The sequence below is a fragment of the Chroicocephalus ridibundus genome, chromosome 4 (assembly GCF_963924245.1).
Source record: "Chroicocephalus ridibundus chromosome 4, bChrRid1.1, whole genome shotgun sequence".
Classification (NCBI taxonomy): domain Eukaryota; kingdom Metazoa; phylum Chordata; class Aves; order Charadriiformes; family Laridae; genus Chroicocephalus; species Chroicocephalus ridibundus.
In genome coordinates this window covers 64,309,472-64,322,267 of record NC_086287.1, presented here as the reverse complement: position 1 = coordinate 64,322,267, position 12,796 = coordinate 64,309,472, and the positions used below count along the sequence as shown (strand labels likewise).

The 12,796-nt window shown below is 40.9% G+C and overlaps 1 protein-coding gene across 5 annotated transcripts in view; it reads left to right on the top strand.

The window, feature by feature from the left end:
- SYNE2 (spectrin repeat containing nuclear envelope protein 2) overlaps positions 1 to 12,796 on the top strand; it is a 190,906-nt gene that overhangs the window by 38,135 nt on the left and 139,975 nt on the right. For all 5 annotated transcript variants that reach the window (XR_010070850.1, XM_063333544.1, XM_063333541.1 and 2 more), the window contains exons 19-28: positions 1,496 to 1,654; positions 1,928 to 2,101; positions 3,547 to 3,681; positions 3,804 to 3,959; positions 5,153 to 5,364; positions 8,399 to 8,474; positions 9,582 to 9,700; positions 10,293 to 10,416; positions 11,300 to 11,457; positions 11,913 to 12,060. Coding sequence is in view for 4 of the 5 variants with exons in the window: in XM_063333544.1 (XP_063189614.1) it covers positions 1,496 to 1,654; positions 1,928 to 2,101; positions 3,547 to 3,681; positions 3,804 to 3,959; positions 5,153 to 5,364; positions 8,399 to 8,474; positions 9,582 to 9,700; positions 10,293 to 10,416; positions 11,300 to 11,457; positions 11,913 to 12,060 (1,461 nt within the window). In the remaining variant the exon portion in view is untranslated. The remainder of the gene's footprint in view (positions 1 to 1,495; positions 1,655 to 1,927; positions 2,102 to 3,546; positions 3,682 to 3,803; positions 3,960 to 5,152; positions 5,365 to 8,398; positions 8,475 to 9,581; positions 9,701 to 10,292; positions 10,417 to 11,299; positions 11,458 to 11,912; positions 12,061 to 12,796) is intronic.

The following is a 12,796-nucleotide window of genomic DNA, read 5'->3' as shown; positions in this document are numbered from 1 at the left end:
TGGTGCTGCTGAGCAGCCGCTTGCTCTTGAGTGATATTAATTACTCCCTCTCCAGCACAGCATTTGCAGCAGACTAAAATTTTGCAAGGTGCCAAGTTGACAATTTCTCCTGGTCATCCAGTGCTTTCTATCATCTACCCTGTAGTGTAGGGAGGAGGTTTGGGACAACTTGGCTGTATTCAAGGTTTACCTGTCAAAAATGAATACCTGAAGTATTTTCAGCAGCATGCTGGGTAGCTTGTGCATCTCAGCTTATAGGCAGTTGCTCTAAACATTCACAATGAGCACTGATGAATTTCTTGTTACTTCCAATAGTCTCTAATGTTTCCTGTGTGTCTCTGCCAGGGGTTATTGTTTCCTCCCCCTAGCAGATGGCAGATTGAAAAAAAATAAAAAAATAAAAAAAAAAATATATGTATAACTCAGCAGCTTCAGTGCAAAGTCTGATTTATTTTCTTCACCTGCCAGTGAAGGTGAGACTGAACAAAGATGCCAAGCTTTGCGCTGGAGAAGCTGAAGCACTGTCCTGTGTTGCCTCTTGCTATTTCTGCAACAGGGCCAGTATAATCTAACAGTAGGAAGGTGACCACCAGAAGGAGGTTTGGTTGGAGCTCTTCTGTCTAAGGGCTAAAATTAAACAGAGATCTTTGGTACGTTAAATCCACCTACAATAACTGTGAACCAAAGGAGTGTGAGCCTAAGAAAAGGAACTATTCATCTTTTTGTAATTGTGGGCCTATGTTTATAAAATAAGCCTCATTTTGCAGTGTGACATTAGTTTGTTAAAAACAACGGAGTAACAAAAGACATCCTGAAATACAGCCTCCAAAAATGTGACTGATATGGTATCTCTCTATGAGCAGAAGAGATCAAGTTGCTTATTACCTGCGGTACAATAGGTTGAGATCCAGGATAAAGCACCAATTATCATTAGAAGAATGCTAATTGACAACTTCAAACAGGAAAACTGCTTGAATATTCATAGATCAAAACAGCTCTAATAACGACATTTCATGATAAATATTTAAATATGGCACATTGCTTTTGCATGCAAAATACCCAGCTGCTTCCTGCCTTTTAGTACTGAACACCCCAAGAAAATCTGAGCCTTGATATATGTGCTTACTTTTGGATGACTTAATGATCAGATGATGCATATCCAAATGTGTGGTTTGTACATTCATTTGGAAAGCTGTGTGGGTGGGAGAGCATGTTTAAAAAAATACTTCTAATTGGCTCCGAGGCAAAGACATGGGAGGTATCACATTGACAGGAAGGCTGTTACAGCAAACAGAATCCCCTGTGGATGGCAGCAGACTTCTTTCTCTCTACAGAGAGATTTTGCAGTGCAATATACTGGCCATAATTGGAATATAAGATTTTTTTCTTCACCAAATATTGACCATCCATGACTAAGGCTGGTTTTTTCATTCAGTTCCCTTAAACAAAAAGACATAAATACTATAGAAGCTTCTAATGTTTTTCATTCAACCAGAGCTTGGCTGCAAGGGGAGCCTCATGCCAAGAACAAGTTGTGGCAGCAGAAGAGATATTGCAATCCCTAACGCAAAATGTTTCAAGTCAGGTGTCCCAACAGCATTCTTACACCACTGGGCTGCAGGCACGAATTAAAGAAGCCAGAGACAAAATAGAGGTATTCCTTTCTTATTGTTATTGTACTTTATACATGCAGACATCTCTAATTTTTTAGGATTATGTGATTAGGAAGAATCTTTTTCATTCCTGTAAAATAAAAAATGGTTTATACTCTTGGAATCAGTCTCCCAGACTGTTGCTGGGGCAAAAACTAGAACATTTCAAAGATCAGTATCTCAACTCAAAAAAACTTGAGTGATGTTATGAAGCAATAGCTTTATGTAATTACTGACACTCGGGCATGTTCTGAAAAGAGTCTTTTTCTTCCAAGGCTGTCATGGGTGACATGAACAACATCTTGTCCAAATCTGAGAAGAGACCCTCAGAGAAGGAGGCTTTGCTCAATTTTGAAGAATCCCAGAAAGAACTTGAGGCCTCCATTTCAAAGGCTGTGCAACTCATCAGTCAAAAATTAAATCCTGAAGAATGTATAGCAAGATATGAGGTGCGTTTGTTTTCTGAGCCATCTGAATTTGAGTATTTCTTAGTGGTGTTTAGTATCTAAAAGGCTAAGGGACCACCGTGAGAAAAATATCAAATTTTTTTTTCTTTGGTAGCTATTGCTGCTTTTCTCAGCTCTTTGATTTAGCACTGTTAGCATATATTAGCTCGGCAGACGGCTTGAATGAAGAAATGTAAATTGGTATTCATTGCCCTGTCTTAACTTAAATTGCTCCATCATGCCATCAGAACTCATCATGTTCTGAACTACAGCCATTCTGTTTGCCTGATTAATAATTAAGATTCCCATCAAGAATCACATGCCTGAATTCTTGGACAGGTTTTTAAAGTGTGATGATAAATACTGAATCGCCTCTTTTCCTAGGGTCTAACTGGTAAAGAAAGTGCCTAATCTCAAAATCTGCATCATAGAATTGTAGAATGGTTTGGGTTGAAAGGGACATTAAAGATCATCTTGTTCCAACCCCCCTGACATGGGCAAGGACGTCTTCCACTAGACCAGGTTGCTCAAAGCCCCATCCAACCTGGCCTTGAACACTTCCAGGGATGTTGCATCCACGACTTCTCTGGGCAATCTGTTCCAGTGTCTCACCACCCTCACAGTAAAGAATTTCTTCCTAATATCTAATCTAAGTCTCCCTTCTTCCAGTTTAAAACCTTTACCCCTTGTCCAATCACTACACTCGCTGATAAAGAGTCCCTCCCCATCTTTTCTGTAGGCCCCCCTTAAGTACTGGAAGGCCGCTATAAGGTCTCCTTATTTTCCATGTGCCTTAGCATAGTTTCCAGGAGGACCTGCTCGATGATCTTGCCGGGCACAGAGGTTGAGAGTGACCAGCCTGTAGGTCTTGCTTTTTATCCTTTTTAAAAATGGGGGTTATGTTTCCCCTTTTCCAGTCCGCAGGAACTTCACTGGACCTCTTAAAGGAGTCCTTAGTGAGTTATCAAAAATGGAAGTGCCCAAAATCTGTGTTGCCTTATCTTGCACAGCAAGTCCTGGGTGGCCATGTGCCAGGAGCAGCTCAGAGCCTCACTCCAGGCCATCGTATAGGGTCCCATCACACTGGTACAGACATTTCACCCACTTTCTGACAAGCATGGGACATGGCCACATATATTCCCTAGAAATGATGCGAAGTTCACGGACCTTAATCTTTCTTCCTTGGTACCAAGTTTGCTCCTAAAAGAGGAGTTACAAGGACAACATCCGCTTTTCTCCAAAAAGCGTACACAGATATTGTCTGCCTTTTAGCAGGTATCCAAGGATGGTAAATTCTTCATACACACCCTTACAAGGATGATCACAGCCCATGCATGCAATGTGTACATGCTTTATCCATGGTTTTTGTATGCTACTGATGTAATTTTATTAGGTAAATAAGCCACATTCAGTTCTATTTATTTTTCATTGTGATACTTTTCTTGCAGGAAGCTTTTAATGCTCTGGACAATAAAGTTCTTGATAAATTTTTGAAAGCAGCTGAACAATTGAAAAATATTTCATCTGATCATGAAAAGGTGGTGGTGGAAGAAAAGAGTAAAGATGTTCGTAAAAGATGGGAGGTGAGATAATATGGAAAGATAATCCACTGTCTGTTCTCAATTTTTTTGTCGCAATATGTTCTGAGGTTTTTATTTGCTTTGTAATACTGTCTCACAGGGATAATGTGTTTTGAATTTTACAGGCAGTTCGTGATGAAATTGTATCCTGTGTCCAGCTCATAATAGAAAGGGAAAAAAAGAATTTCAACGCAACTTTAAAAAAAATCAATAAGCAATTAGGCAAAGAGAAGAAACTCCTAAGTATGGATAAAACCAAAGGGCTCATCAAGGAACATGAGGTACTTGCCCCACTCCTTTTCTGCTCACCTAATTCTCTTTGTGAATGAATTGTCTGACCTTCTTGCTCCTTTTTAGGTACGTTTTTGCACCCTGTATTTGTGGAACAGGGTCCTTGTTCTTGGTGTCCTGTAAACAAAGAACAAAGAGGCCACCCAAATTATTTCTTTACCTTTTTGACTGCAGATATTAGCCTCCTTGCAGACTTTTAGAATTAGCTCCTTGTTATGTGGATGGTGTCTTTTTTCCTTTTTTTTTTTTTAAGACAGCCTTGAAGCATTAAAACAGATTTAGCTGTGCAAATTGTAAAAAGAGGAAATGATTATGTGTTCTCTGACTCCCTTGATTGTTACAGTTGCATAGTTGGTGTTAAGTGCCTTCAGGTGAGAGTATCTTCTCACAGTGCAATAGACACGTTTTACTTCTGGTTTTGTGCTGTGTATAAACCATGGAGTTAAACCAAGACATTCAAGTTTCACTTGCCAGGGTGAGTCATGGTGAATCTTACATATTCCATAAGCAATGGATTTTATACTTCATTGCTTCTAGTATTTTCCTTCATCCTTCTCTTTGAGATGCATTGATGTGGTGAGTTTACCACTTATAATGGTAGGAAATTGCTCTCCTGATGAAATTCTGGTCTTCACTGCATTCAGTGGAGTTTTAGTCTTTGCTTCTTGTGGGTTCATGTTCAGCAACTATTACACATGCAAAAGTAAAGAGAAATAAGCATTCTTAGGTGCATTCCTTCTGCTCCTATTTTTGTTAGATTTCTAGTAGATCTTGATTCACCGTAGAAAGTATAATTATTGACAGAGAATATTTTAAATAAATTTTCCAATTCTACTTTTTCTGTAGTTGATGGGATGTATATCTGATGTCAGTGTGAAGAGGACTTTGGACAAAAGTAGCTAAAATTGTAGTAATGTAACGATTTTCAAAATCAAGCAAGGGTCAGTATAGCCTTGTGAATGCAGCTAGGGAACTTGTTGCCAGAAATCCTTATTTCTTTCCTGGCTTTATTTGAAAAAGAATTGAGGGAAAATAAATGTTTCTCTCCTGGTTTGACAGCTTACAATTTAAGTGCACTCATCCGAGAAGACAATGGAGATAGAAAAAAAAAAAAAAAGTATGAGAATAACTGCATATCCTTATGACTTAACATGAGCTTATTATACTGTTTTTCTTTGTTTAGGCCTTTTTTTCACACGAAGGCAGCCTGAGGGAACTTAGCAAGTCATTAGAAGACCTTAAAATATTGGGAAGACTGTCAGAAGAAACTGTCCCAGGCATACAGACACTGACTACAGACTGTGAACAAAAGCTAGAAAAGCTTCAACGAATTGTGGAAGATACTTACACGGCCCTGCTGTCTCGTGCTGGAAAAAGACAATCGTCTAAGAAAGAGTGAGTTGACTTGAGTGCATGATGTGTTGTAGCTTCGTAGAAATCAGATATGCGGATAGATTTTTGTGATATTGTAAATGTACTACCAAGTACGTTACTATGGGCAACTGTACATTTAAACATTTAGTATTAAGTTTCATAAACTAGCAAGTACAATGTTTGATTACTCTTCAACAGAGCTGCACTGTTTTTAATCATTAGCCAGAATGTCATTAATTAATCATTAGCCTCTATGGCACGGAGACATGGTGGGATGGCTCCTATGACTGGAGCATTGAAATGGAAGGATACAGGCTCTTTAGGAAGGACAGGCAGGGGAGACGAGGAGGGGGTGTCACGCTGTCTGTCAATGAACAGCTGGAGCACATGGAGCTCCAACTGGGGATAGGTGAGGAGCCAATCAAGAGCTTATGGGTCAGGAATAAAGGGAGGGCAGGGACAGGTGACATTATAGTGGGGGTCTACTACAGGCCACCTGATCAAGAAGACTGAGTGGATGAGGGTCTTCATAGACAGATAGGAGCAGCCTCACATTCATAAGGCCTGGTCATCATGGGGGACTTCAACCACCCCGATATCTGTTGGAGGGGCAACACAGCAGGGCATAAGCAATCCAGGATGTTCCTGGAATGTGTTGATGATAACTTCCTTTTCGAAGTGACAGAAGAGCCAATGAGGAGAGGTGCTATGTTGGACCTTGTTCTCACTAACAAGGAGAGACTGATGGAGAATGCGAAGTTCAAGGGCAGCCTTGGCTGCAGTGACCATGAGATGGTGGAGTTCAAGATCCATGGGGCAGCGAGGAGCTGCCCACAGCAAGCTCGCTACCCCGGACTTCAGGAGAGCAGACTTTGGCCTCTTCAGGGATCTGCTTGGTAGAGTACCTTAGGATAAAGCCCTGGAGGGAAGAGGGGCCCAAGAAAGCTAGTTAATATTCAAGGATCACCCCCTCCAAGCTCAGGAGCGATCCATCCTAAAAAAGAGGAAGTTGGGCAAAAATGCCAGGAGGCATTCACAGATGAACAAGGTGCTCCTGGAGAAATTCAGACACAAAAAGGAAGCCTACAGAGGGTGGAAGGAAGGACAGGTAGCCTGGGAGGAATACAGAGAAATTGTCCAAGCAGCCAGGGATCAGGTTAGGAAAGCTAAAGCCCAGGTAGAATTAAATCTGGCCAGGGACATCAAGGGCAACAAGAAAAGCTTCTACAGTTTCATCAGGGATAAAAGGAAGACTAGGGACAATGTGGGCCCTCTCCAGAAGGAAACAGGATACTTGGTTATCTGGGCTATGGATAAGGCTGAGGTACTCAACAAGTTTTTTGCCTCAGTCGTCACTGGCGAGGGCTCTAGCCACACCAGCCAATTCACAGAATCAAAAGGCAGGGACTGGGAGAACAAAGAACCACCCACCGCAGGAGAAGATCAGGTTTGACACCATCTAAGGAACCTGAAGATGCACAGTTCCATGGGACCTGATGAGATGCATCCGCAGGTCCTGAGGGAACTGGCGGATGAAGTTACTAAGCCGCTATCCATAATATTTGAGAAGTTGTGGCAGTCTGGTGAAGTTCCCACTGACTGGAAAAGGGGAAACATAACGCCCATTTTTAAAAAAGAAAAAAAGGAAGATCCGGGGAACTACAGGCTGGTCAGTCTCACCTCTGTGCACACCAAGATTATGGAGCAGATCCTCCTGGAAACTAATTTAAGGCACATGGAAAATAAGGAGGTGGTTGGTGACAGCCAACATGGCTTCATTAAGGGCAAATCGTGCCTGACAAACCTGGGGGCCTTCTATGACAGTGTTACAGCATTGGTGGATAAGGGAAGAGCAACTGACATCATGTACCTGGACTTGTGCAAAGCATTTGACACTGTCCTGCACGACATCCTTGCTTCTAAATTGGAGAGATGTGGATTTGACAGATGGACCACTTGGTGGAAAAGAAATTGGTTGGGTGGTCGCACTCAAAGAGTTGGAGTCAACAGCTCAATGTCCAAGTGGAGACCAGTGAGTGATGAGTGGCATTCATCAGTGGTTGGTATTGGGACCAGTGCTGTTTAACATCTTTGTTGGGGACATGGACAGTGGGATTGAGTGCACCCTCAGCAAGTTTGCAGATGACACCAAGCTGTGTGGCACGGTTGACACGCTGGAGGGAAGGGATGCCATCCAGAGGGACCTGGACAGGCTGGAGAGGTGGGCCTGTGTGAACCTCATGAAGTTCAACAAGTCCAACTGCAAGGTCCTGCACCTGGGTCATGGCAATCCCAGGCGCAAATACAGGTTGGTCGGTGAATGGCTTAAGAGCAGCCCTGAGGAGAAGGACTTGGGGGTGTTGGTTGATGAGAAGCTTAACGTAAGCTGGCAATGTCTGCTCGCAGCCCAGAAAGCCAACCACATCCTGGGCTGCATCAAATGAAGTGTGGCCAGCCGTTTGAGGGAGGTGATTCTGCCCCTCTACTCCGCTCTTGTGAGACCCCACCTGGAGTACTGCGTCCAGCTCTGGAGCCCCCAACACAAGAAGTATGTGGACCTGTTGAAGCAGGCCCAGAGGAGCACGACGAAGATGATCAGAGGGCTGGAGCACCTATGCTATGAGGACAGGCTGAGAGAGTTGGGGTTTTTCAGCCTGGAGAAGTGAAGGCTCTGGGGAGACCTTATAGCAGACTTCCAGGCTCTTTATCAGGGGATGTAGTGATAGGACAAGGGGTAATGATTTAAAACTGGAAGAGGATAGATTTAGATTAGATATTAAGAAGAAATTCTTTACTGTGAGGGTGGTGAGACGCTGGAACAGGTTGCCCAGAGAAGCTGTGGATGTCCCATCCCTGGAGGTGTTCAAGGCCATGTTGTATGGGGCTTTGAGTAACCTGGTCTAGTGGAAGGTGTCCCTGCCCATGGCAGGGAGGTTGGTACTAGATGATTTTTAACATTCCTTCCAACCTAAACCATTCTATGATGCTATGATTTCTTTTTTTCCCTTTGTATTTCATATTCTGTTCTTAAGATGATTTTTCTTTTAAACCATAGGAACTCCATTGTTGCTTCTGAGAATGGAGAAAAGCCCAGTTCTTCTCAAAAAACTGGTATCCTTATGGCACAGGAGGTAAGAAGTCCATACTTACTGCTAGAAGGGAGTGCGCTGTCTAGGGGAGATCACTGGCAAAAGGAAAATATGATTACTTCTGTTGCTGTCCTTATTGTGGCGGGACCTCAAGCTTCTGGACAGACATCAAAAATCCATTGCGCTTAGGAATATAGACTAAGTAAATATTAAAAAGTAACATGCAAGAAACAGCATGAAGCATCTCGAGGAGATGTGAGTCTCCAACCTTGTGTTATATTTTGCTAAAGAGTGGGTCTCTGCTGGAAGAGTCATGTGTGAAGCTGTGTTCAGATGCAAATCCCCCCTAGTATTCCAGTCATTTGAACAAGTTTCAGAGAGCAGAGAGAGAAAAAATAGTGAAGAGTTGGAGGCACTTGCTTTAGAAAAATATAGGGAAAACCATAACATATATATCTTATTAGAAATAATTTCAGAGGGAGAAGATGCTGCATTTCATCATTTGGATGCCAGAGAAGATGTCTCGTTTAGGATAAATATTCACAAAAGCAAGGCTGCAAACAGCTCATCAGACAGCCTTCGGACTGGTGGTTTATAGGAAGGAACTCATTGCATTTACATAAAGTTTGAAGATATGTAGAAATTGACCGTTATGAAGGGAGATCTCTTGTAAGGCTACTAATGTTGTCCCTGATACAATGATGAAATCTGTTCTCTCATGGATAATCAAAGTATGAATTATATAACTAACATCAGCCAGCCTCAGACAGCATATCAGTATCAGAGGAGTAGAGTATATCCTGGAATCAAAGACCAGCGACATGCGAAGGCATCTGGTATAAGCAGCCTGACAAAAGCTGCAGAAGACAGTACCTTGTGGTTGTTCAAGGGTGTCCATGGAGCTGCAGCAAAAATTTGCACAAGTGGCTTGTGCTCACCAAAGACCTAGCATCTGTGTAAGGAATGAATGACCTGTCTGCAAGTGTTCAAAAATTTGCCTTTTTGGTTCATGAATGGTATCTCTCATACCCTTTGGGACACATGAAGCAATTCCTTCTTTCAGGAGTTCACAGGTGTCTGTTAGTATTCACTGTGTATTAACAGAGCATGATGCAGAGGTCATTGTTGCCTTTTTTTATTTTTACTTAGACCTCAAGATCTGCTGCAGATGTAGTTTTGGAACCAGATGTGAAACATCATAATGGAGAAAGCTGTGCAAAGAAATGTGAGGAAGGCAGTGATTTGCCCATACCAGCTTTATTAGAGAGGTAATTTTTAAAGGAAAAAATGCATGTATATTAAGAGATGATACTATGATAGATATTCATAAATTAATTGAATGTATCAAACATAGGGTGCACTTATGCTATGCAGAACTCTGTTCTTGTTCTGCTACAGTTTACTTATTATTGCTCTGTAATTGATAAGGAAGCAGTATAGTAGCTAAATGCTTGAAACATTAGGATTTTGTAGCAAGGACACTTAGAGCTGTAAAACTTTTTCTTCTGCTCTTCTCTTGAGCCAGAAAAATTTGTATCTGCCTTACTAATTTCAAATATTGCAAAATTTAAAAAATGTGTTAAGTTTTTAAAGAACTTACATTTCTATGATCATAAAACTGAATTTCGAGAATGCAAGCAGGTATTCGTACTTGAAAATCAGGCAGGTGAGCAATTTCTCAGCTCTTTTATACATTGCTTATTTATGCCCATTCATTTGGGACTTAGGTGAAACTATGCATTTGCAATAGACTGTGTGTATTTTTTATGGTAATCTATTGGTCATCAAGTCTCAACTCCTGCCTTTTTTCCACTAAATTAGAAGTAATATTCTCTCTGACGTGATTGCATCTTTCTTTAGCTATAACACGCAAAGAAATAACTTGGAGGAACTTTTACAAATCAGCAGAGATAAAGTAGCATCTGGCTTTACTGATGAAATAAAAGGCACTTCATGTCTTCAGAATAAGCTGCTTGAACTACACGTAAGTATTCATCTTTTAAAAACATATTTGGTGTCTAAATTGTTACTTTCTCATGTAAAGTCCTCGCCCCTCTGTGTTACTTGTATTGCCAAGGGAAAAGGAGCATCCTTACAACCAGGTTTATTAGAAGTAGAAGGGAAATCAAGGATTTAGCATTCAGCAAGACTACATTCCTACTTAACAGTGGAGTTTTGCAAGTGTTGCTGAAAGAAGAAATTGGTGGCTCTCAGTTTGTGATCTGCAGGCTGAAATAGGTCTAATGGAAAAAATAACTACGGAAAGCAGGTTTTTTTGTCACGAGGAGTGGTAAGTGATGGATTCATGGTCAGGGCTGGAGGAGTTCTCAGAGCTGAACCATCAAATGACAGTGGTGTATGTGCATAATGAAACTATTCCAGGACTTGAACTTGATTAGGTTTGTGAGAACTTGAAGGGCATGATAAAAGGTGCATAATTGGTATTGAGGGAATTTATTACTGCAATTTTTCAAGTCCTTGCTTGGAAGGAGTACAAAGGTTATCTAGCATCTCAGAACTTGGTTCAGTTCTTACATTTTTTGTTGTTCTTTTGAACACAACTAAGTTGAGATATTTTCCCATTCATTCTTGTAGTAAAAATGGCTGAATCATATTTATTGAGCCTTTTAGAAAATGTCGCCAAGGCATATATGAGCCATGGAAATACTAATCATAAAAAGTTGTTAGAGATTTGCATGCAGCTACAAATGTAGTCTTAAAGAAAAAGAAAGCAGTAGATACTCTTACTTTCAGGTGATGTCTTTGCTTTTTCTGCAGAGACTCTTGTGACTGTAATTTTATGAACTGTCCAGTCCATTGAGAAATACAGTATCATATTAATGCAATTAATGCTGCATGTCTTTTAGGTGATAGAAAGTGAAACCAGTTCTGGTTGGACACAATTGGAAAACATCTCCTCTACCTTAGAAAATCTTGTGGATGAAGTGCAACAGGCTGCTATCTCTGATAAGAGAAGCAAACTAAAAGGAGAATGGAAGGAGCTTCAGGATATTATAAATACCAGGTATAAAATAACAATTTGTGATGGTTGGCTAAGGAATAGTTAGTTGTAACTAATGTGTGTATTGTGAAGGGAATAGTGTGCATTACAGAAAATATCTGCACGTTTTTAATCTTTTTTTTTAAATTGCATAAAATTAAGGTTTTCTTAATTATAGTTGGTTCATATATACCTTGCAGATAGTGTGAATCACTCCAAGAAACACAGAGCCAGATCTTTGTAACATCACTGTGTGGTATTCCCGAGTTTACTGTTATTTCCTTCAACTTTTTGGTTAAATTCTCTGGGATTCACACTGCTTTTCTTCTTAATGGAAGAACTCCTTTGACCTCAGGAGGAGGAAGATTAGATGTATTAGACAGTCAGTTACATTATCTTTGTGGCTTTTCATGATGTAAAATGCTGAGTGTCTTTTCTTGCTTGCTTTCCCACTTCATGTTTTGTTACCTTTCTTGTAGAACAAACTCATTAAGGACTGCTTTGGAAATTGTTTTGCCAATAGAAAACGAATCCATTCTTCTATGTGAATTAGATCAGCGGCTGAAGAAAAAGGACATCCAGCAGTTTAATCTGATGAATAGTGATATTGCTTATAGGGAACTAAAGGTAAGGGAATATGCAGAGACCACGCCCTAGCCAAAATAGTTTTTAATATGTCTAAGAACAAAAGAACTTAGTGGGATTTTCACTCAGAATTTTGGGACTGCTCACAAGACTTCCCAAACCTTCTAATACCTGACAGCATTTTACTCCCTTTGTTTTAAATGTTCTTATTCCTGTAAAGCCAGCCAGGGGACCCTCAATAGGCACTACTGTAAAAAGCATAGTCATGAACATTTTGTCTTAGGTTAGGACATTTCAGATTTACACTGTTGCCACCTGGCTTTATATCATTTTGAGGAGTCATATACATAATGAGGCGTTAATTTGTGAGCTAAGCTAAGCTGCCTTGTGTCACATCTGCTGAGGTATCTGAGCGCACCCCAGAATGGTTCTGTAAGCTCTGCATGTATGCAATAACTTGTTCACCTGCTATCAGTATCTCATGCCTAGGCTCCGCTCTGTCTGTTAGGCAGGGTGAGTATTGTTTTGTTCCAAGCTGAACACAGTGACTGCTACACAGAACTGAAAGTTTGCATTTGTCTGCCCTTGGCTCTTGAGCTAAGTAGGGTTTAGGTCTCTCAAGCTGTAGGGCAGAGATCATGTGCACTCTCTGTCTGAGATGACTCTCTTTGGCTGGACAGGCCCTGCATTTTTTCCCAGCTCTCTGCACGTTTGGAGTTTCACAACACTGACAAACTGCTGTTTGTCTGAGGGCTGTAACCAGATAGCATGCAGACGT